This window comes from Artemia franciscana, chromosome 4 (genome assembly GCF_032884065.1).
Source record: "Artemia franciscana chromosome 4, ASM3288406v1, whole genome shotgun sequence".
NCBI lineage: Eukaryota > Metazoa > Arthropoda > Branchiopoda > Anostraca > Artemiidae > Artemia > Artemia franciscana.
Window position 1 is genome coordinate 17954887 of NC_088866.1, and position 20943 is coordinate 17975829.

The 20943-nt window shown below is 37.7% G+C and overlaps 1 protein-coding gene across 3 annotated transcripts in view; it reads right to left on the bottom strand.

Moving 5' to 3' along the window:
• Positions 1–3720: 3720 nt before the first annotated feature.
• Positions 3721–20943, bottom strand: part of LOC136026091 (uncharacterized) — a 194780-nt gene continuing 177557 nt past the window's right edge. For 2 of the 3 annotated variants that reach the window (XM_065702313.1, XM_065702314.1), the window contains exons 14-16: positions 14363–15079; positions 6736–6939; positions 3721–4173 (exon numbers count right to left, since the gene is read on the bottom strand). In XM_065702313.1, the coding sequence (XP_065558385.1) occupies positions 3772–4173; positions 6736–6939; positions 14363–15079 (1323 nt within the window). In that variant the 3' untranslated portion in view covers positions 3721–3771. The remainder of the gene's footprint in view (positions 4174–6735; positions 6940–14362; positions 15080–20943) is intronic. The other variant, XM_065702315.1, reaches the window with a different exon arrangement.

Below are 20943 nucleotides of genomic sequence, written 5' to 3' on the forward strand. Positions count from 1 at the left end.
AATTTAGGTGACATACGAATTTATTTACTCAGGCAGAAAGGATGGGTTACATAGACAGGAAGTATGGCTTATGATGAATAAGGAAGCTGCTAAGTCTTGTTTAGGCTGGGAAGGTATTAAAAATACTAATTGATCATCTTATGATTAAAAAGTTCAGGGTATCAGTTATAGTATTATATATGCCCCTGTAGAACCGACTGACGGAGATGCTAGAAACTCGGATGAATTTTATTTACAGTAACAGGAGCAAATAACAGGGTCCAAGGCAGAAACATGGTGCCTTTATTATGAAATTTTAAAGCCAAGGTCGGTAGAGATACAGATAAGTGGTATCCTAGCCTAAGTAAATTTGGTATAGGAAAGGCAAACAGTAATGGCTAAAGACTGCTGAAATTTTGTAGGTGTAACAGTCTAGTTACAATCAATACAGTGTTTGGTCATAAAATGGCCCATAAGCTAACGTCTTATTAACGTGATGGTAAGACAGAAAACCTCATTGATTTTGCTATTGTGAACCGAAGACTGGCAGGACAAAATACTAGGGTGTATAGTAGTGCCGTTATTGATGTTAAAAGTAAAGATCACCATCTAATAGTGTCTGAGTGATAGATCATATGAAAATAAGAGGAATGTAAAGAAAGTGGAGAAAGCGTTGAAATATGAGCTAAGAAGGTGTAAAGCGGAGGCCACAGATAAATTTGCCAAGGATCTGGAAGATACAGCTAGACGGCATAATAGTAAAATATTGCACTGGTATGTTAATAAATTGAGAAGAGTCAATCCGGACTTGTCCCAATCAATGATAGGAACAGGGCTTCAATTAGTGATAAGTAAAGAACTAAAGAGGGATGGGCAGAACATTTTGAAAAAGTGCTAAACCGAGACAGAGTTCCAGAAAAAGATATAGGGGAGAATAAAAAGGTTTGTCATACCTCGGATGCAAAAGAAGATTTATTCTGTGAGGAAGAATGAACGGAAGAATTAAAAGGATTAAAGTATAACAAGACCGCAGATGCTGTGTTAAAGAAGTTTCTAAAATATGGTGGCTCTGAGATTAGAAATATGCTACTGAGGATTATGATAATGGTTTTGGAAAAAGGGCAAGTACCTAGTGATTTTAGGAAAACACTAATTAAACCACTGTATAAGAAAGGTAATAAGAGTGAGTGTGGTAATTGAACGCCTTTGGTCCTCAGTTTTATAGATTATGAGCAAGCGTTCTATGAGCAAGCAAATATTGTACTGGTTTTGTTAATAAATTGAGATGAGTCAATCCGGACTTGTCCCAATCAATGATAGGAACAGGGCTTCGGTTTTGTTGATAGAAGAACTTTAGAAAAGGTACTACCCTTGTATGGTATACATGACAAATACATTAAAGTGGTTAGTGCTATTTATGAGAATAACACTGCTACGATTAAGATAGTAAATGAGGTGAACAGCTGGTTTCGTATTAAATCAGGAGTTAAGCAGGGTTGTTTTTATCCCCGTTTATATGGATCATTTTGATGGATTTTGTCTTAAATAACACAGTAAAGGCAATGGGAGAACACGACGTCAAATGGGGAGGAAAAAGTTCCCTGGACTTTAATTATGCTGATGATTTAAGCATCCTAGACGAAAGTGTGAGCAAAATGAATGAACTTTTAGAGGTTTTGCAAGTTCAGCGTGCTAGAGTAGGTCTGAAAATTAGTGTTAAGAATACTAAGTCACTAAGGCTAGGAATAAATAAAGATAAAAAAGTGACTTTGGGCAACAAAAATATTGATCAGGTGGACAGCTTCGCTTACCTTGGTAGCATTATTAGCGAAGACGGTGGGAGCAGTGAAGATGTTAAAAGTAGAATAGCCAAGGCTTAGGTTTTTTTTTTCGTAGCTGAAACAGGGTTGGAAGAAAAGGAAGTTAGGTCTACAAACCAAAATTAAGATACTGGAAGCTTTAGTAATGACAGTGGTCAAATATGGAAAAGCGGATGAAGATTTGCTAGATATTTTCCAGAGAGATGGCCTACGGATTTTTCTGGGTACCCGGATAACTGACCGTATTTCAAATAGTAGGCTGTACGGAAAGTGCGATTCAACTCCACTTATTAGGGCTATAATGAGAGAAAGGTTAGGATGGCTTGGGCACGTTCTGCGGATGAAGGATGACGGATTGCCCAAGAATGTACTTTTCGACCAATCGTCAAGGGCTAAACGGAAAGAAGTTGCCAACGGCCGGGGTGGGAGGATGTAATTAAGAAAGATTTATGGGAAATGGGAAATTCCTGGAAGGATGTAAAGAGGAAGTCTTTGAATAGATTGAGATGGAGGAGGAGAGTGCGTAGTTGTGTTGGCCTCAGGCGGTTTGGTGCTACGGTGAGTTGTTAGTAGTAGTAGTAGTAGTTAGTAGATTTGCCCAAACCTTTAATGTGTTTCTAAAATACAGAAACATATTACATATTACAACATATATAAAAAATTAGATATATTTTTTTTACTTGAGCTGTTCACATACACTTTTAGTGCCTGTATAATAAGCAAGAAGATACATTGCTAAATTTTAGTTAGATAAAACAGCAGAAAAGGCAAAAAAGAAAAACTTATATCTAAAGAAAAACCCTTATGCAGCTGGCAGTAAGACTTTTTCTACTGTTTTTGACGCTGTCTAAAATTTCCTTTATTTTACGTATTATTTCCCTTTTTTTCTGTTGCAGATAAAAAAAAAGAAAAAAAAGGAAAGAAAAATGAACTCAAAATATTCTGTGTTTATTTGCATGGATGTTTTAATATCTATTAGAAGTTATTTGCCTGTTTACATTGTTGATCAGTTACTTTTTATGACGCTAGCATCTTTTTCCATGATAATATTTATGTATACACGATAATTTGAGTGGCTCAGAATAGAGTATGCATTCGGCATAAATGTTTTTATTCGGATACAAACTAAAAAAAAAAAAAAAAAATACCTGCTACAGAGTAAGCTACAGAAGAACTTGCTACAGAGTAAAATGTGGAGTATAAAAAAAACTCTCGGCGTAAATACTTTAATATCACCTAAATGTTGTACGAGTTAGTAGTTTTATAGTTATTTTCCAATCTGGATTCCAGCCATTGGTTTTTTAGATTTTGTACCCAGCGCCAATGTATTTATAGAAAAAATAACTTTTTGCTAAGACAGTTTTTGAACGCTTTCCTACCGATTTAGGCTGACACTGACACGGCAATTACAGCCTAGTTTGCAATAGAGTATCTGATCCACAACTACTGGCAACAAACTAGGCTACAGAGTATACATCTGTATACCTGTAGGCTACACCTGTATGTCTTGATTTGAAAGATGAAAGGTTAGCATTTATTTGCTTGTGGGTACACGAGAATGGATAACTGAGAAGTCATCAGTTAAGAAAAATAGCTATTTTTGTTAATGTGCAAACATAATTTTTATTTTTACAGTTTTCCTATTTTAAATTTTAATATTTATTAATTATTCGTATTTTATATTTGATTTATATGCTGATTTTTTACCCACGTTTGCTTTTTAAAATTTGACGTCCTGTATTATCAAAAACTGCATAACTGCACATAGAAGTCTTTTGAAAACGAATCGAAATCTCCGTTTTTCCTAACCTTTTAAGAGCTGCATTGGAATGAACGTAAATGAACGAAATCATTGAATAAATCATTGAATCATTTGAATGAAGGAATGAACGTTTGATAATAAAATTTTATACACACGCAGTAAACTAAAAAGAACTTATTTATTCTAAAAAAGGCATGTAATAAGAACATTTTATAAAGGAATGCCGAAAGCATTTGCAACCTCTCTAAAAATGGGGAACTTCAAGTCTGAACCGTCTTTTTCAGAAAACAAAGACTTGCTGCCTTGATAAAAGTCACATGGCATATTTTTCACAGTTAAAGAAGCTTTGTTTCTGATAAATTCAAAAACTTCCTTCATTTCATCATTAAGTGGTGGATCATTTGCACGGTAAGTTAAGTAGACCAAAACGTTAATAAAAAGTAGACATTCGTACGGCAAATCAAGTAGAGAATTGACATCGAACTTCAACTTCAGGATGTGAAGGAGAGAAGTTTCTCTTGAGAGCATGTCTTCGAGAAATTCTTTTTTGTGAGCCAACTTCAAAAATTCAACAATACACACCCAAATCAAGTCGTCAGCAATAGAAGAATACTAAAAATATAAATACATAAAAAATATAATCAAAATATAAATACACTAAATATAGGAAATATACTAAATATAAACTGAATACGCAACAAATTAGCCCTCCTCAATAGGTTTTGAAAATTCATTTCACCCCCCCCCCCCGAGAAAAGTCATTATGAAATTTAAATTAAACTCTGTCTCCTTTGTACGCCTGTTTTTCATAATCAGATAATCTTTTGCTTGTTAGCTGGTTCTCTCTACAGAAACTGGTGCAGTTCATAATATAATATTACAAAGAAATTGGTTCAAGCCTTAACACCAAAAAATACGAGTATTTAGCATTCAACTATAATTCCCAGATGGCTCCTCATGATTGTGATTTTTTTATTATCTTGATGCTAACTGTTAGCTTGGGATTAAAGTTTATAGACCATTGACTTCATTTCGAGGCTCGGCGATATGTATTTCATAATGAAGAAATACAAGCCGAGGTAAAACGTGTTCCCTCTTCAACGCCTCGCTCTTTGCGCTAAAGTTTGACTCTTTCCCTCAACTCTACTTTTTATAACAGTAAAAACTTTAGCGTGAAGAGCAGGGCGTTGAAGAGCGAACAGCCCCTTTCATATACGGGGTAATTTCTGTTCGTTTTAAGTTTTAATGTCACTCATTACTTTCAGTTAAAAAAAACTTGTTTTTTTTATAATTAATTTCTGAGCGTTTTTTAGTTAATCCGTATTTTGATTTCGGCTCTCCACAGATGAATAATTAAAACAAAATTTTGCATATTTATTTATTTGGCTAAATGGCTTTTCCATAGTTTTGATCGAACGATTTTGAGAAAAAAAGGGGGGAGGATGCCCAGTTGCCCTCCAATTTTTTGGGTACTTAAAAAGGCAACTAGAACTTCAGTTTTTTACGAAAGTTTTCATTAGTAAAAGATATACGTAACTTACGAATTAGCTTACGTAACAAACTTCTATATTCGTATGTTTTTATTACGTATATGAGAGGGTTGGCCCACTCGTTAATACCTCGCTCTTTACACTAAGGCTTAAAATTTGTCCTAATTCCTTAAGAATGACCCCTGAATCACAAAGGCCGTAGAATAAATAGTTGCAATTACTAAAAATACTTTAGCGTAAAGAGTGAGGTATTAGGAGGAGGTAAACCCCTTATATGCGTAATATTTTCTGATCATTTTAAGTTTTAATGCTACTCCTTACTTTCATTTGAAAAAAACTTTTTCATATTTATTTTTTCATTGTTTTTTAAATAATGCTAGAAAATACTGCGCCACCTTCATGGAAATCTTCTTCCCATGACAAATTCCTCCCCCACATAGCCCTCTCTTCTCAACCCCTCCTCCAAACCAAAAAATCCCCCTGAAAACGTCTGTACACTTCCCAATAACCATTACTATGTGCAAACACCGGTCAAAGTTTGTAACTTGCAGCCCTTGGAGACTGTGGGGGAGTAAGTCGTCAGACATAGCTATAAGGTTTTTCGACTATTTTGAATAAAATGTCTATCTCAGGATTTTGATCTGACGACTTTGGGAAAGAAATGAGCGTGGGAGGGGGCCTAAGTGCCCTCCAATTTTTTTGGTTATTTAAAAAGGGCACTAGAACTTTTCATTTCCGTTCGAATGAGCCCTCTCGCAAAATTCTAGGACCAATGGATTAATACGATCGCCCCTAGAAAAAAAAAACAAAAAAAAACAAAAACAAAAAAACAAAACAAAAAAAAACACGCATCTGTGATTTATCTTCTGGAAAAAAAAATTACAAAATTCCAGATTTTTGTAGATAGGAGCTTGGATCTTGAACAGTAGGGTTCTCTGAAATGCTGAATCTGATGGTGTGATTTTCGTTAAGATTCTATAACTTTTAGGGGGTGTTTCCCCCATTTTTCTAAAATAGGGCAAATTTTCTCAGGCTCGTAACTTTTGATGGGTAAGACTAAACTGGATGAAACTTATATATTTAAAATCAGCATTAAAATGCGATTTTTTTTATGTAACTATTGGTATCAAAATTCCGTTTTTAGAGTTTTGGTTACTATTGAGCCGGGTCGCTCCTTGCTACAGTTCGTTACCACGAACTGTTTGATATATATATACATATATATATATATATATATATATATATATATATATATATATATATATATATATATATATATATATATATATATATATATATATATATATATATATATATATATATATATATATATATATATATATATATATATATATATATATATATATATATATATATATATATATATATATATATATATATATATATATATATATATATATATATATATATATAGAAGCGAAGAAGCGACTTTTTTCCGCTTCTTCTCTCTCTCTCTCTCTCTCTTTGTTTCTCTATGTACTCTGTGTGAGTTATTGAGACGTAATTCCTTTTTCTCTCTCTCTATTGTTATAGGAGACAAAGCGAGTTGCCTCCCTGTCTCCTTTGTATAAGATTTATGTATATAGTGTCTTGTTTAATAAAGTCTAAGTCTAGGGGGGGGGGATGGTGAATACAAAAAGTCACAAATAAGAGAAGAGAGTACCTTAATTGCAAGGTTTTCCAGCTTCCAGAGTAGGACTTCAAAGAACAGTGTTTCATCGTCCACTTTGAATTGCACGAAAGAAACATTGAAATTAGTCTTAAGTGCAAGTAGAAAGATTTGAAGTCCAGAGATCATATCTTCAAAGGGACAGTTGTCCAACCTCGACAGTAAGCTATCCATATCTAATAGAAGGCTCGATTCACACTAAATAAATAAAAGAAGAAAAAAACAATTTGAATAATAAACATAACTTCATTTGAATTTCAGAATAACCAAATGACAGTAAAATGAGTTGGCTTAGTTATGAAAAAGATCATCTTTTAATCACGGGCTAAAGTCGCTCATTATTACGAAAAAACCAAGTATGGGCGAGACGTAGTTAAATATCTACAACTGGTCGTAGGTTGGGAATTTTCAGCTAGAATGGAATTGTCTGAGGGAAATTCTCCTGGAAGCCGGGGAGGGGGTATTTTAGGTTGGCGTGGGGGAATTTCCTATGGGGGAGAGTTTTTCATGGAGAAGGAGCGAGATATACCGGCATCACTTAGGAAAAATCAAATAAAAAAACAACTTTTTTCAACTGAAGGAGCACATCAAACTAAAACGAAGAGATGATCACGTATGTGAGGGAGGTAGCCCCCTCCTTAATACGTCACACTTTACCTTACAGTTTGACTTTTTTCCGTAATTCTTTAAAAACGGCACCTAAAACCCAAAGGCCATTTAGTTTGAAAAAGAAGAAGATTTTTCTTTACAAATACTATAAAACTTTAGCTTTAAGAGGGAGGTATTAAGGGAGGCGCAACCATCCTTATATATGTAATAATTTCTCTTCGTTTTAATTTTTGATGTTGGTCCTTACTTTCAGCAGAAAAAAAACTTTTTATTTTATTTAATCACATACTTAAATCTGGCTCTCAATTAATCAAGTTAAGGTTAACAATGCTCTCACAAAGCTTACAGAACCAACTCGAAAGCTAGTTCATCTTTAAAGTGAAATTAATTTTAAAAACTTTTTCCACAGAATAGGTTTTTTAAAGAAAAGTAAAGAGCTCCATTAAACCAAAAAGAGCAGTAATAAAGTCAAATAATCTTCCAAACGTGAAATTACCACTAACCACAATCAATAATAAATGAAACCCAACATAGAAAGAAATTACAATAAATAGCAGAGTCAAATTCAAAACAAGCAGAAATTAATATGAATAGGGCTGACAACCCTCATGCCTTCTGAAGACCAGAACATAATTTGCACTTTAATGAAAAAAACAAATGAATGTAGATTGGCAGTTTGATATACATATACTGATACTTATTGATTAAAGTCTTAATAATTTTTGATTGCTTAAAGTTAACAAAGGGAAAACACTTAATTTTTTTCTAGCAAAGTACAAATTATGTTCTGGTCTTGAGATGCATGGCTGTTGTCAGCCCTACTCAGGTAAATCTTCACTCTTTTTTATTTCGGCTCAGTTATCTATAGTAATTTCTGTTTGTTTCAGGTTTCATTTATTTGATAATGATGTGTGGTACTTTTACGCTTGAAAGATTATTTGACTAATTTTCTCCTCAATTTTTGGTTAATGGAGCTCTTTACTTTTCTTTGAAAACTTATTTTGTGGAAAAAAACTTTTTTAAATTAATTTCTGTTTGTTTTATATTGACAGTATTTTTGTGGAAAAAGAAAATATTATTTTATACTGAATGCGATGATACGCTGAATGCGATGGTGTGATTTTTGTTAAGGTTCTATGACTTTTAGGGGGTGTTTCCCCCTATTGTCTAAAATAAGGCAAATAAGAAAATAATATTTTATACCTTTTCGAGTTTTTTCTATAAGAATTCAGTTGTTATTTGGTTTGCTATTTTTATCTTCGAAAATTTTTTTCAACGATTTCAAATAGCATAACCCTTTTGAAAATCAGGACATAAATATCGTTGTTTAATTTAGTTTTATACCTCCTCAAGTTAAACAGAAAAACAAAACTTAATATAATTCCCAAAAACGTGATGACCTGGATACAATTTGTAGCATTTGACTATTTATAGTTTATTTATAAACCCAAGCACCAAGAACAATTACAAAATATAAGCACAAGCAAGCAATGTTAGGCACAACATAAGCATAAACAAGCGGGTTAGTCCATAATGCTGCATCTCCCTTCTTTTCATGAAAGGCGGTCTGCCTACAAATCCGGCCTTTTAGGTGGCCTAACCACTCTGCCGCTGCGGGTGTGCGGCATCACCTTTGATGTAGTGGTAGGGGATTTAGTCCCTGTGGCTGGGCAGTCGGGAGCGGCATTTTCAGGCGTAGGCACGATGGTTGGTGGGACAAGGGGTGGGTCAGAAGGTTCACCTTCTTCCCTTGGTAACGGAACATTTCTTGGCGAGGTTTTGATGTCTGTACGAATTGGCTGGGGTGATTCGGTTAAGATGGGCTGGGATATGTCATTGCTTTCGTCCTGTGTGGTGGGCTGGATTCTGACCTATTCCTTGGCTACGGGAAAGGAACGGCGGGAGATATGGACTCTATTTCGTCGCAGCCTGGAACCGTCTTCTGTCTCCACTACGTATGATCTGGGGTTCTCATGGCATGATATGATTTTCGCTTTGATCCAGGGGCCGTTTGTTTTCTTCTGGATAAAAACTTGGTCTTCCAGTTGAGGTTAACGTAGCGGTTTCGCAGTCTTATCGTGATAGCGCTTCTGTCTTTCCTGTTCCTTCGATCTGTGTTGTAAGAAGGTCTGAAGGGGGGTGACTCTTGGTTTTAGCTGGTTGTATGTTGATGGTAGGACTGACAGTAGCTCGCGGCTCATTAGGAGTTGAGCAGGTGAAGCATGGCCGTCAACTGGGCTGTTTCTATATTCTAGAAGTGCAATATGTGGGTCGTTTCCACTTTCTTTCGCTTTGGTTAGTATCCGTTTGCAGGTTTGTACTGATTTCTCCACCAGACCGTTTGATCTCGGATAGATGGGGCTGGAGGTTTTCAGACTAATTCCCCACTCTTGCGCAAAATCTCGGAACTCTTGTGAGAAAAGTTGTGAGCCGTTGTCTGAAGTTATCAGCTGAGGGATTCCGAAACGTGCGAAGTTGGCTTTCAGTTTGTCGATGATTGCGGTTGATGTCTGACTTGACAATTTGTCTATTTCAAAGTATCTGCTATAATAGTCGGCAGTGATGAGATAGCAGGTCTTGTTCCAGTCGAAAAGGTCAATGCCAATGTGTTGCCATGGGAGTGAGGGCGGCTGGTTGCTAATCAACGGTTCCTTTTGATTATTTGCTGCAAATTTAGCACATGTTTCACATTTCTGGACGAAGGACTCAATGTCAGCGTTCATCCCTGGCCAGTGCACAATCATCCGGGCGCGCTGTTTGGTTTTGTCGATCCCAAGGTGTGCTGAGTGTAGCTGATGAATTATGTCGGTTCTGAGAGGATGGAGTACGACGATTCGTTGACCTTTCAAAACTAACCCATCGTGGATTGCTAGTTCGTCTTTGATATTCCAGAATCGAACGGCATCTGTTGGGCACGACTGGCGTGTGTCGGGCCATCCTTTGAGTATGAGTTCTTTGACTGCCTTGAGTTGAGTGTCTTTTTCTGTCTTGCGGCGTATTTCGTCTAGTTTGGAGTCGCTCACTGGCAAGGATTTCATCACTGTATGCACAAAAACTTCGATGTCATTCTGCATTTTGGTATCAACGTCTGGCAGGTGTAGTCAAGAGAGTGCATCTGGGACTGGGATATCTGACCCCGGGCTATAGTGTACTTCGATGTCGTATGGCTGGATCTGAATCATCATTCGCTGTAGTCGTGCTGGTGCCGTATGGAGTGGTCGTGATAAGATGGTCTCTAATGGGCGATGATCTGTTGTCACGATGGTTTTTCTTCCATAGATGTAGTGATGGAAGTGTTTGCACCCAAACACGATCGCATACAGTTCCTTCTCTAGTTGAGAATAGTTCTGTTCAGTCGTGCTAAGGGCCCTAGATGCAAATCCTACGATCTTCCCATTTGAGGAAAGCTCAGCTCCAAGTCCATGCTTTGAAGCGTCAACCTTGAGTTCGACCACTTTGCATTTATGGTCAAAGAAAGCTAGATTTTCTGAAATGCAGCTCTTGATCTCTTTCATACTTGCTTCGTGATCGGTTTCCCATCTGAAATCGATGGCTTTAGTAAGATCTCTCAGTGGCTTATTTTTCGAGGATAGGTCGGGTATGTATTTCGATAGGAAGTTGAGCATTCCTAATAGTGTCTGTAGCTCTTCTTTAGACTGTGGGCTTGGCATGTCTTGTATAGCCCTAATCTTTTCTGGGTCTGGTTTTATCCCGTCTCTGCTAATGATATGTCCGAAATACTTGACTTTGTCTTTGGAAAATTCGCATTTTTCACTATTGAAGCGGATTCCTTTTACTCTTCTTGGCTCTTCTAAGAACGGCGGATAGTCTCTGGTCGTGCTCCTCGCGGTTCTTTCCATATACCAGAATATCATCTACAAGTATTCTGATACCTTCCAATCCTTCAAACGCCTCTTCCATTTTTCTCTGGAACTCGTCTTGCGCAGACACTAGGCCGAAGGGGTATCTCTTCCATCTGTATCGGCCGTAGATAGTGCTGAAGGTTGTATAGTAGGAGGATCGCGTGGAAAGTGGGAGTATCCAGTAGCCTGAGCGGGCATCAAGCCTGCTGAATACTGCTGCTCCATCCAGTTCAGCAACGGCATCGTCGAAAGATGGGACCGGATAGTAGGGGCGTTTTATCGCCTTGTTCAGGTCAACAGGATCGATGCATAGTCTCACACCACCATCTTTTTTCTCCACCATGACCATGGCATTAACCCAGTCTGTTGGCTCACTGACCTTTTCGATGATATCGAGACTTTCTAGGCGTTCCAACTCGGTCTTGAGCTTCTGCTTTAGGGCTAGGGGTATTTTCCTAGCTGGATGTACTGTGGGTGTTGCATTGTCTTTTAAGTATATTTCACACTCTGTTTCGAGTTTGCCTATACCCTTGAAAACATCACTATATTCGCTGACTGGTGATTCTTCAATGTTCAGAACAAGCTTGATCAGGTTCATGTCTTTGCTTGGTTTAAACCCAATTATAGGTGTGGTGTTTGAATCAACCACATAAAAGGTGAGTTGCTGTGTAGGCCCATTTTTGTAGCGACAAGGAATGTTGCAGACTCCTACATAGGGTATTGCCGATCCACAGTAGCTGGTGAGGCGTTGCGTGGCTTTCAGCAGCTTTGGCTTTGGCGACAGCTTGTCCAGGTACTGTGAAGGTAGGATGTTGACCTGAGCACCCTTATCGATCTTGAAATCAATGTGGATCTGCCCACAAACAGAAATCTCAGCAAAGATTTCATCCTTGCTGGAGTCCTAGTTGATGGCATACAGGAACACCTCTGTTTCTTCCTGGTTGTACAGGTCACTGGCGAATGCTGGAGTGTTTGTGGCCTCATTTCCAACGATATTCACCGCCTTACTTTTGCAGACTTTTGCAAAATGGTTCTGTCTTTTACACTTGGCACATGTTTTCCCTTTTGCAGGACACACATGCTGGGGTGAGTAATTTCCGCCACAAAAGTAACACTCTGTCTTTTTAAGTGAGAAGCTGGAGCGACTCTTTGCAACAGCATCCACTTCTTGTTTTATTCCCTTTTGTTCGAATGTCTTTAGTTGTGCTTGGGTTGACTCGTGAGCTCGACATATTGTGACAGCTTGGGCCAGAGTAAGGCTGTCACCGACGGCTAATAGTTTTTCACGTAGTTTAGGATTTCTGACTCCACTGACTATTTTGTCTCTTACCATCTCACTTTCACTTAAGTATCCACATGGTTTAACTAGAATCTTGAGCTCTGTTATGTATTTGTCAGTACTTTCTGTGTCGTTCTAGTCTCTTTTCTGAAAAACATAGCGGGAGAACGCTTGATTCTTTTTGGGGGCAGCATAGTCTCTAAACTTCTTGAAGTAGATCTCGATTTTATCCTTCTCTTCATCCGCAAGCTCAAAAGTGCTGAAGATTTCTCTGCCTTGTGCACCAACCCAGATTAAGAGGTAGGCACATGCTACTTTCTCAGACTTGTCAGCAAGGGGGCCTTGGCACATAAGCTTTGCGTAGTTTTCGAATGCGGTCCATTCTGAGTCGAGGTTGTCTGCATTCCAGTTTATTGACGGGTGGGTGATCTCCATGACGTCTGACACCATGTAGCATTTGACTATTTATAGTTTATTTATAAACCCAAGCACCTAGAACAATTACAAAATATAAACACAAGCAAGCAATGTAAGGCACAACATAAGCATAAACAAGCGGGTTAGTCCATAATGCTGCACAATTTACACTCCTTTGACGGCCAATCTACAACGTAGTTGTAGCGGTAGCTACAATCTAGTAAGAGACGAACACGTCCCATAGTAATAAGAAAATAGCCCAAAACCCCTAAAAATGGTATCAGATCGAAGCACAAAGTACACCATTAGAAACACCTTGTCCAAAAAATCCTGTACAGGAAACTTACAGTACCTTGGCTTGAAGAACACGGAATCCCTTACTTGCCTGTGAAGTGACATGTGACCTTTTTCCATGCAAAGCTTGTGTGTTTGCCCGTGTGTGTCCTTTTTTTTTTACTCCGCTGCTAGCGGGGCACTGGGGCATCATAAAAAGGCATTTAAAACTCATTTTAAAGGAATCTAATATCTTTTGTCATTAACAAAACGCAATATTAAACAAAATATTGACAAAAACTACATTTTCATATACATTACGATCACATAAATTAATGCTAAGAGCTGTATAGCATGTATTGATGGTTAGAAAACAGGGGACTGATAGGATTTGATTCGAATGGAAGCACTGAATTAGAATATGATCAATAAAAAAAAAATAAAAAAATATATTGAAGGCTGCCGCCTTAGGGGCAAGCTAGTAACCGATAATTTCATGGTGGTTGCAGCGATAGCTGCAATCATAATATGCACCGTTTAGGCCTCCGTGTATTTTTTTCTCCCAGCCCCTTTGCATAGAAGGGGTGGTCACCGAAACTGAGGAGTTCGAAATCGAAATTTCATTCCAATTTTAATTCGAAGTAGAAGTTTATGGTAATCTTGTATAAGAATCGACAATGGTTGGATTAAACTAAAATGCAATTTTTCACAAAGAAAACTGCAATTTATGGTATTTAAACACTCTAAAGAAGGTCAAGATGCTGAGGAATATATTAGTGAAGAAATGGACAAGCGCAAATACAAAATGTATACTTCTTTATTACAAGAACGCAAGCACAATGAAAATAACCTCTTTGAAAAATAAGTTATAGTCATGCGAAGTGAATTCTACGATATATTTCAAAATTTACCCAAAAGAGTGGATTTTAACCACTCAAATTTACCCAAAAGAGTGGAATCCAAATACCCGATACCAGGCAAAAACATGTTTATGTCCAATACTCGATAGCCCTTCAAATGAATTGCTTATAGAAATAGAGACAAACAGTTCGAGAAAATCACTTAGCTACTAAAACGAGTACCAGATACCAGAAATCTAAAATGATTATAGCTCAAATAGCCTAGGTAAATAGAAACTAGTAATAAAAACAAAGCAAGTAATACTACAGAAAATACTCACATAAAAATCAGGGGGCAGTAACGCCGCCAGAGTTGTCACTAAATTCAGAATTTTCGCTTTAGCTGTATCAGTTTGAAAGATGTCCATTAAAACTTTTGTAAAATTTGCTTCACTGGCTATGAGCATTGCACTGCGATTTGCACATTCCTCTTTAGCATGTAATAAACACATCTGCAGAAAGTCGCATGCTACACTAAAAATATCAATGTAAATACTATCGTCTTCACAAACTTTTGGCAAATTCCCAACTACAATAGCAACCATACGCTCGTCTAATCCTCTATTCTTAGTTGTCTCAGCTTCAACGCATTCGCATAACAACTTGAGTAAAGCATAAAGAGAGTAATCTGCTTTTGGAGATTTTAAAAGAATTTTTGTTAAGCTCTCACAAATCAACTCCGCTAAATAATCGGAATGTCTTTCTGAAGATCGTAATACCATTTTTGCAAATTCAAAGGCTTTCTTATCACAGTCACTTGTAATAATAGACATCAGAGACTCAAAAATTCGCGAATTATCAGTCGGTAGATGGCAACTATCACCGTATTCAATAAAGAAACGAAGAGTGCTTCGCCCAAGATCCTGACAAATTAAATCGCAACCGTGTGACCATTCAAGTATAACTATGTCATCTGTACAAACCTCTTTCAGGTCACCTGAATTCCGTAAAATTTTCAAAAGTTGATGCGACGCGTTGTGGCTAGGTGGACAATTGGCCTGTAATAAACACAGTTATTTAAACACCTAAGATTAAGCGTCTAAGTGTTTGGTTGAAAGACAATCTAACCACGCATATAAATCCCTACTATCCAAAACTGTAAACTATTCTTTATTTTCATTTTTGTAAAAACTCTTTCTTTAATGAAGAAAATATTACATCTACATAAAATTAGAGACTGTATTAAATTTAGCCAAAATGAGCAATAAATGTACTTGCAAAGTCTTTCCATGTAAGATAACATTTTCCCATTAGTTTAAGGGTTTAAAAACAGGGGGAGGGGTGTCTAATTTTAGCAAATATTTATGCAGGTTAAAGGAAATGGTAAAGGAAATGGCTTAAGAGTCTTTTTTCGACCCTAAATTATGGGGAAGATACGTGGATGATATTTATTACTTATAATTATGGGGCATTGGAAATTGAGGGTATTTTGAAGTCGAAAGTGTTGGAGGGCAACTCACCCCCTCCCAAGCCCATCGTTTCCCCAAACGCATCCAATCAAAATTTTGAGATAGCCATTTTGTTCAACGTAGTTGAAAGGTCCAGAAATTATGTCTTTGAGGATAATGACCCCACAGCCCTCAGGACGAAGGCAATAAGTTATGCCCTGGGGGCATATAAGGATTTTATAGAAAGGGCTGTCGTAGAAACTTCAAAAAGGCTTATTCAATAGGAAAGTGAGAGGGCCAGCGCCCATTTTGATAGTGGAAAGTAATCAGAGGGCGAATGCCCCCTTGAACATCATTTCTCCAAGCTCTTCCGATTAAAATTTTGATATAGCTATTTTGTTCAGAGTAATTGAAAAGTCTGTAAATTATGTCTTTGAATATGACAACTCCCCACAGCCCTCAGGACAAGGATTTAAGTTATGCCCTTGGGTCATATGAGGTTTTTATCGAAAGCGTTTTCGTAGAAACTTCAAAAAGGACTCATTCGACTGGAAATCACGAGGGCTAGTGCCTTTGTGATCAGTCGAAAGTAATCGGAGGGCAAATGCCCCCCCAAACCCATCATTTTTTAAAACACTTCCAATCAAAATTTTGAGATGGGAATTTTGTTCAACGTAGTTGAAAGTTCCGGAAATTATATGTTTGAGAATGAGAAATCACACCAGCCTTCAAGGCAAGGGTTGCAACTTATGCCCTGGGGACATATAAGGTTTTTATACAAAGCGTAGTCATATAAAGTTCGGAGGGGGTTCAATTGATTGGTAGTCAGAAGTTCTAGTTCCCTTTTTAAGAGCCAAAGTAATTGGAGGGCAGCTACCCCTCCCCCCGCATACACACCTTATTGTCCTGAAGTGCATCTAACAGAAATTTTGAGATAGCCATTTTGTTCAAAATAGTCTAAATATCATATAACAAGGCCTTTGGAGTTGAAACAAACCCCCAGAGCCTGGGGATAAGGGTTGTAAGTTATGTCCCGGAGAGATATATGGTTTTTATGGAAGGGATGGTTGTATAAACTTTAGAGAAGGCTCATTTGGTTTAAAATTGGAAGTTCTAGTTCCCTTTTAAGAGTCAAAAGTGATGGAGGGCAGCGACCCCCCCCCCCAACTAACTCTCTTCACCAAACGAATCTGATTAAAACTGTGAGATAGCGATTTTGCTCAAAATCTTCCAAAGAATATATAACAATGCCACTAAGATTGACACAATCCCCCCAATGAACTGAGGATAAGGTCGTGCGTCATGCCCCGGGGGCAGTGCTGTCACTTACTTGAAGTACTTTTACTTGAAGTACTACTTAAGTAAAATTTTCTATTACTTGTACTTGTACTTAAGTAAAAACTCTAGGGTGTACTTATTACTTGATACTTTTAATGTACTTGTTTTTCAAATACTTTACCTTTGACACGAAAATTTAGTGTCTGTGTGCTTTGGCAATGTACAAAAAAATATCATCTTTATATTTAGAGCAAACTCAGATATAGCTTTTGTGTGTGTGTGCTTCGGCAATTTACATGAAAACATCACCCTTCAGATTTAGAGTAAACTCAGCTATAGCTCCATGCTCCATTTTGGATATGAAATAAGGTATTGGTTTTTGACGAAAAAAATTATAGTATGATTAACACTTGGTTTAATTTTTGTTTAAAAGTTATATAACAGAGAAAATTGAAATTATTTCACAGTTCACTGGTCGACAGTGAGCTAAAATCCCTTGTTTTGTGCTAAATGTTGCATACTGTAGTCCATTTGGGCTTATATTTCTGACACTAGTGTTTAAGTTTTGTCATCTCGTCAACTGAACCAGATTTCTACCATTTCATCATCTTCAGGACCATATTATTGGTAAAACTACTGAAGCTATGAATCTTTGCCCATCTAAATGTTGTCTGCAATAAACAAGTCTTGGGAGTTCTATCTGGATCCAATGCAGTGGTATTTTGTCAAATTCGTTCCAGAAAATTCAGGTATTCAGACGAATCTGACTTCAGATTTGTCACTCCATTCATAAGTTATAGGCCCTACTAAATTAAACGAAAACTCAAAGACTTGAAACCCTCTCCCCCTCGCCCTATTTGATATAGGGCTTGTGATACCAGAACTTGAACCAGATCTTAGGCATCTTTGGTCTAGTTTTCATTCGGATCCGTTACTCCATTTGCCAGTTATACTAATTTAAACAGAAAACTTAAATTTTTCAGGAATTAAAACCAACTCCCCTTTGTTAAATTTGAGCTAGGGTCTTTATCTCAAAACTTGAAATGTGTCATGGTCTTAGGCCTCTTTGGTTCAACTTTCATACAGATTCATCACTTTAGTCGCAAGTTACTCTGAATTAAACGAAAAACTGTTATTAGCAGGTAAAGCCCTCTCCCCCCTGTTTTATTTAAGCTAGGGTCTTCATCTTTCAACTTGATGTGTCTTATGATCCTTTGCACCAAATCTGGCCATCAAAACTTTCATCCAAATCCAACCAGCGGTTCTCCCCCTATACGTGGTTACACAGACGGACATAAAGACAGACAGACGGACGGACGGATTTTGCAATGTCTTAGGAAGCCATTTTGGCTCATTGGATCCAAAAAATGAAAACAAAAGCATATCATCATCCAGGCATCATCACCTATTTGGATAGTGGAAAATATCCATCAAGATAGGTTTTTGAGATCTGTCTGTCTGTCCATCTGTCTGTGCAATCGAGTATAGCGAGAGAACCGCCAGTGAGATTTGTATGAAAATTGAACTATTTGGATTAAAATTAAGCTTAATTAGGGCGGTTTGGGCTTTAAATGTTAAAAAAATCGAGTTTTTCATTTAATTCACTGTAACTTGCAAATGGAGATATGAATTTCGATAAAAGTTGAATAAAGATGCCTAAGAGTATGCTATGCATTGAGTTCTGGGATGGAGACCCAAGATTAATTAGGGCGAGGGGGGGGGGGCTTTAAGTGCAAAAAAGTTGAGTTTTTTGTTTGACTCAGTTAACTTGCGAATGAAGTAATGGATCTCAATGAAAGTCAAAGATGCCAAAACCATAAGACACATAATGTTTGAGATGAAAACCCTAGCTTAATTAGGGGGAGGGGGCTTTAAGTGCTAAAAAAAGTTGAGTTTTTCATTTAATTCAGTGTAACTTGCGAGAGAGTGATGGATCTCAGTGAAGATTGAACCAAAGGTGCCTAAGACCGTGACAGGCATCAAGTTTTGAGATGAAAGCCCTAGCTCAAACAGAACGAGGGGGAGTGGGTTTCAAGTGCTGAAAAAAGTCAAGCTTTTGGGTTTAATTTAGTATAACTTGCGAATGGAGCAACGGATCCAAATGAAAGCTAGATCAAAGATGACTAGGGTCAGGGCTCATATCCAGCTCAGATATCACAAGCCCTGTCTAAAATAGGGCGAGGGGGAGGGGGTTTCAAGTTTTAAGAAAGTCGAGTTTTCCTTCAGGTTAGTAGGGCCTACAACTACTTCCACCCATGGCTTGCCCAAAGCCTGGAAATAGCCCTTTTCCAAAATAAATCAAATTGAAGCCAACCTTCAACCAAATATTCCATTCCCAGCGAAAAATTACTTTGTATGGCACTTGGTATTTACCAAGTGACATACAGTTATCGCAAATTCTGTCGGTCTGTCAGTCCCGGTCCTGCTAGCTTAGGCACTTCCAGATAAGCTAGGACGATGAAATTCGGCAGGCGTATCAAGGACTAGACCAGATTAAATTTGAAATACTTGTTTCCCCGATTCGACCATCTGAGGGGGGGAGGAGTGGGAGGAAAAAACTTAGATCGGATCTTAATTAAATTTGATATTTAGAAGGATATCATGTCTCAGAGCTCTTATTTTAAATTTCTACCAGATCAGGTGACATTGGAGGGGGAAACTTAAAATCTTGGAAAATGCTTAGAGTGGAGGGATTGGGATGAAACTTAGTGGGAAGAATAATCACAAGTCCAAGATACATGATTGACATAAACAGAACGAATTCACTATCTTTTGGGGAGTTAGGGGGAGGGTTAATTCTGAAAAATTAGAAAAAATGAGGTATTTTTAACTTACGAAGGAGTGATCAGATGTTCTTGAATTTCATCGGATGAAATTTTATATTTAGAAGGACCTCGTAACTCAGATCTCATGTTTTAAATCCCGACTGGATCCAGTGTCATTGGGAGGATTTGGGGGGGGACCGGAAATCTTGATAATGCTTAGAGTGGAGTGACCAGGATGAAACTTGGTGGGAAGAATAAGCACAAGTCCTAGATACGTGATTGACATAACTGAAATGGATTCGCTCTCTTTGGGGGATTGTAGGGGGGTGTTAATTCGGAAAAATTATAAAAATTGGGGTATTTTTAATTTAAGAGCGGGTGACCGTTCGTGAGGTATTCTTGAATTTGATATTAAGAAGGAACTCATGTCTCAGATCTCTTATTTTAAAACCGACCAGTTCTGGTGACATTGGGGGAGAGTTGGAGGGGGAAACCAGAAATCTTGGAAAACACTTAGAGTGGAGAGATCGGGATGAAACTTGGTGGGTAGAATAAGCCAATGTCGTAGATACGTGATTGACGAAACCGGCTTGGATCCACTCTCTTTGGGGTAGTTAGGGGTTCCAGTGCCTTGGCGAGTTTGCTACTTCTGGACGTGCTAGGACAATGAAAATTGGTAGGCGTGTCAGGGACCTGCACAAATTGACTTGACAAAGTTGATTCCCCGATTCAACCATCTGGGAGGAGGGGCTGAAGGGAGAGGAAAAATTAGAAAAATGAGGTATTTTTAACTTGCGAGTGAGTAATCGGATCTTAATGAATTTTGATATTTAAAAGAACGTTGTGTCTCAGAGCTCTTATTTTAAATGCCGACCGGCATTAAGCCTCTTATTTTCCTCTTAAATTAATCTATTGATTCTTATAATTTTGCTAGAACTCATGCCATATGAGCTCTTGGCTCTTCCGACCTCGTCACAAGTGCCTTATGAGTTCTTAGCTCTTGTTTTATTCCTTTTTTCTCAGACGATTTTCGACTTAGTCTCATGGTTTTTGCAACTTCATGGTGTGAAAACTGCTGCTAGAAATAGATAGGTTGCAACTTCTGCCGTATTGTCTTCTAGTATATTTAAATGTGTGCTTGCATCGTGCCTGCGTCCCCCTAAAAGCTCTGTTTCTTATGGTAATATTGGTTTGTCTTCTGTTGCATATGCAGACGACGTTCTTCTTGTTGCCCGGACTCGCCATGGATTGCTTTCCAATTTTACTATATTAACCAATGAACAATCTATAAGTTTGGACTGTCAGTTAATGCGTCTAAATGCGAGTTTATTTGTTTTAATAGCCCTTATGCGGTCACTCCATTCGTTGTTGGGACTGCAATTCTGCCATGTTCTTCTTTAGTTAGTTGGCTTGGTCTGTGTTTTGGTCCAA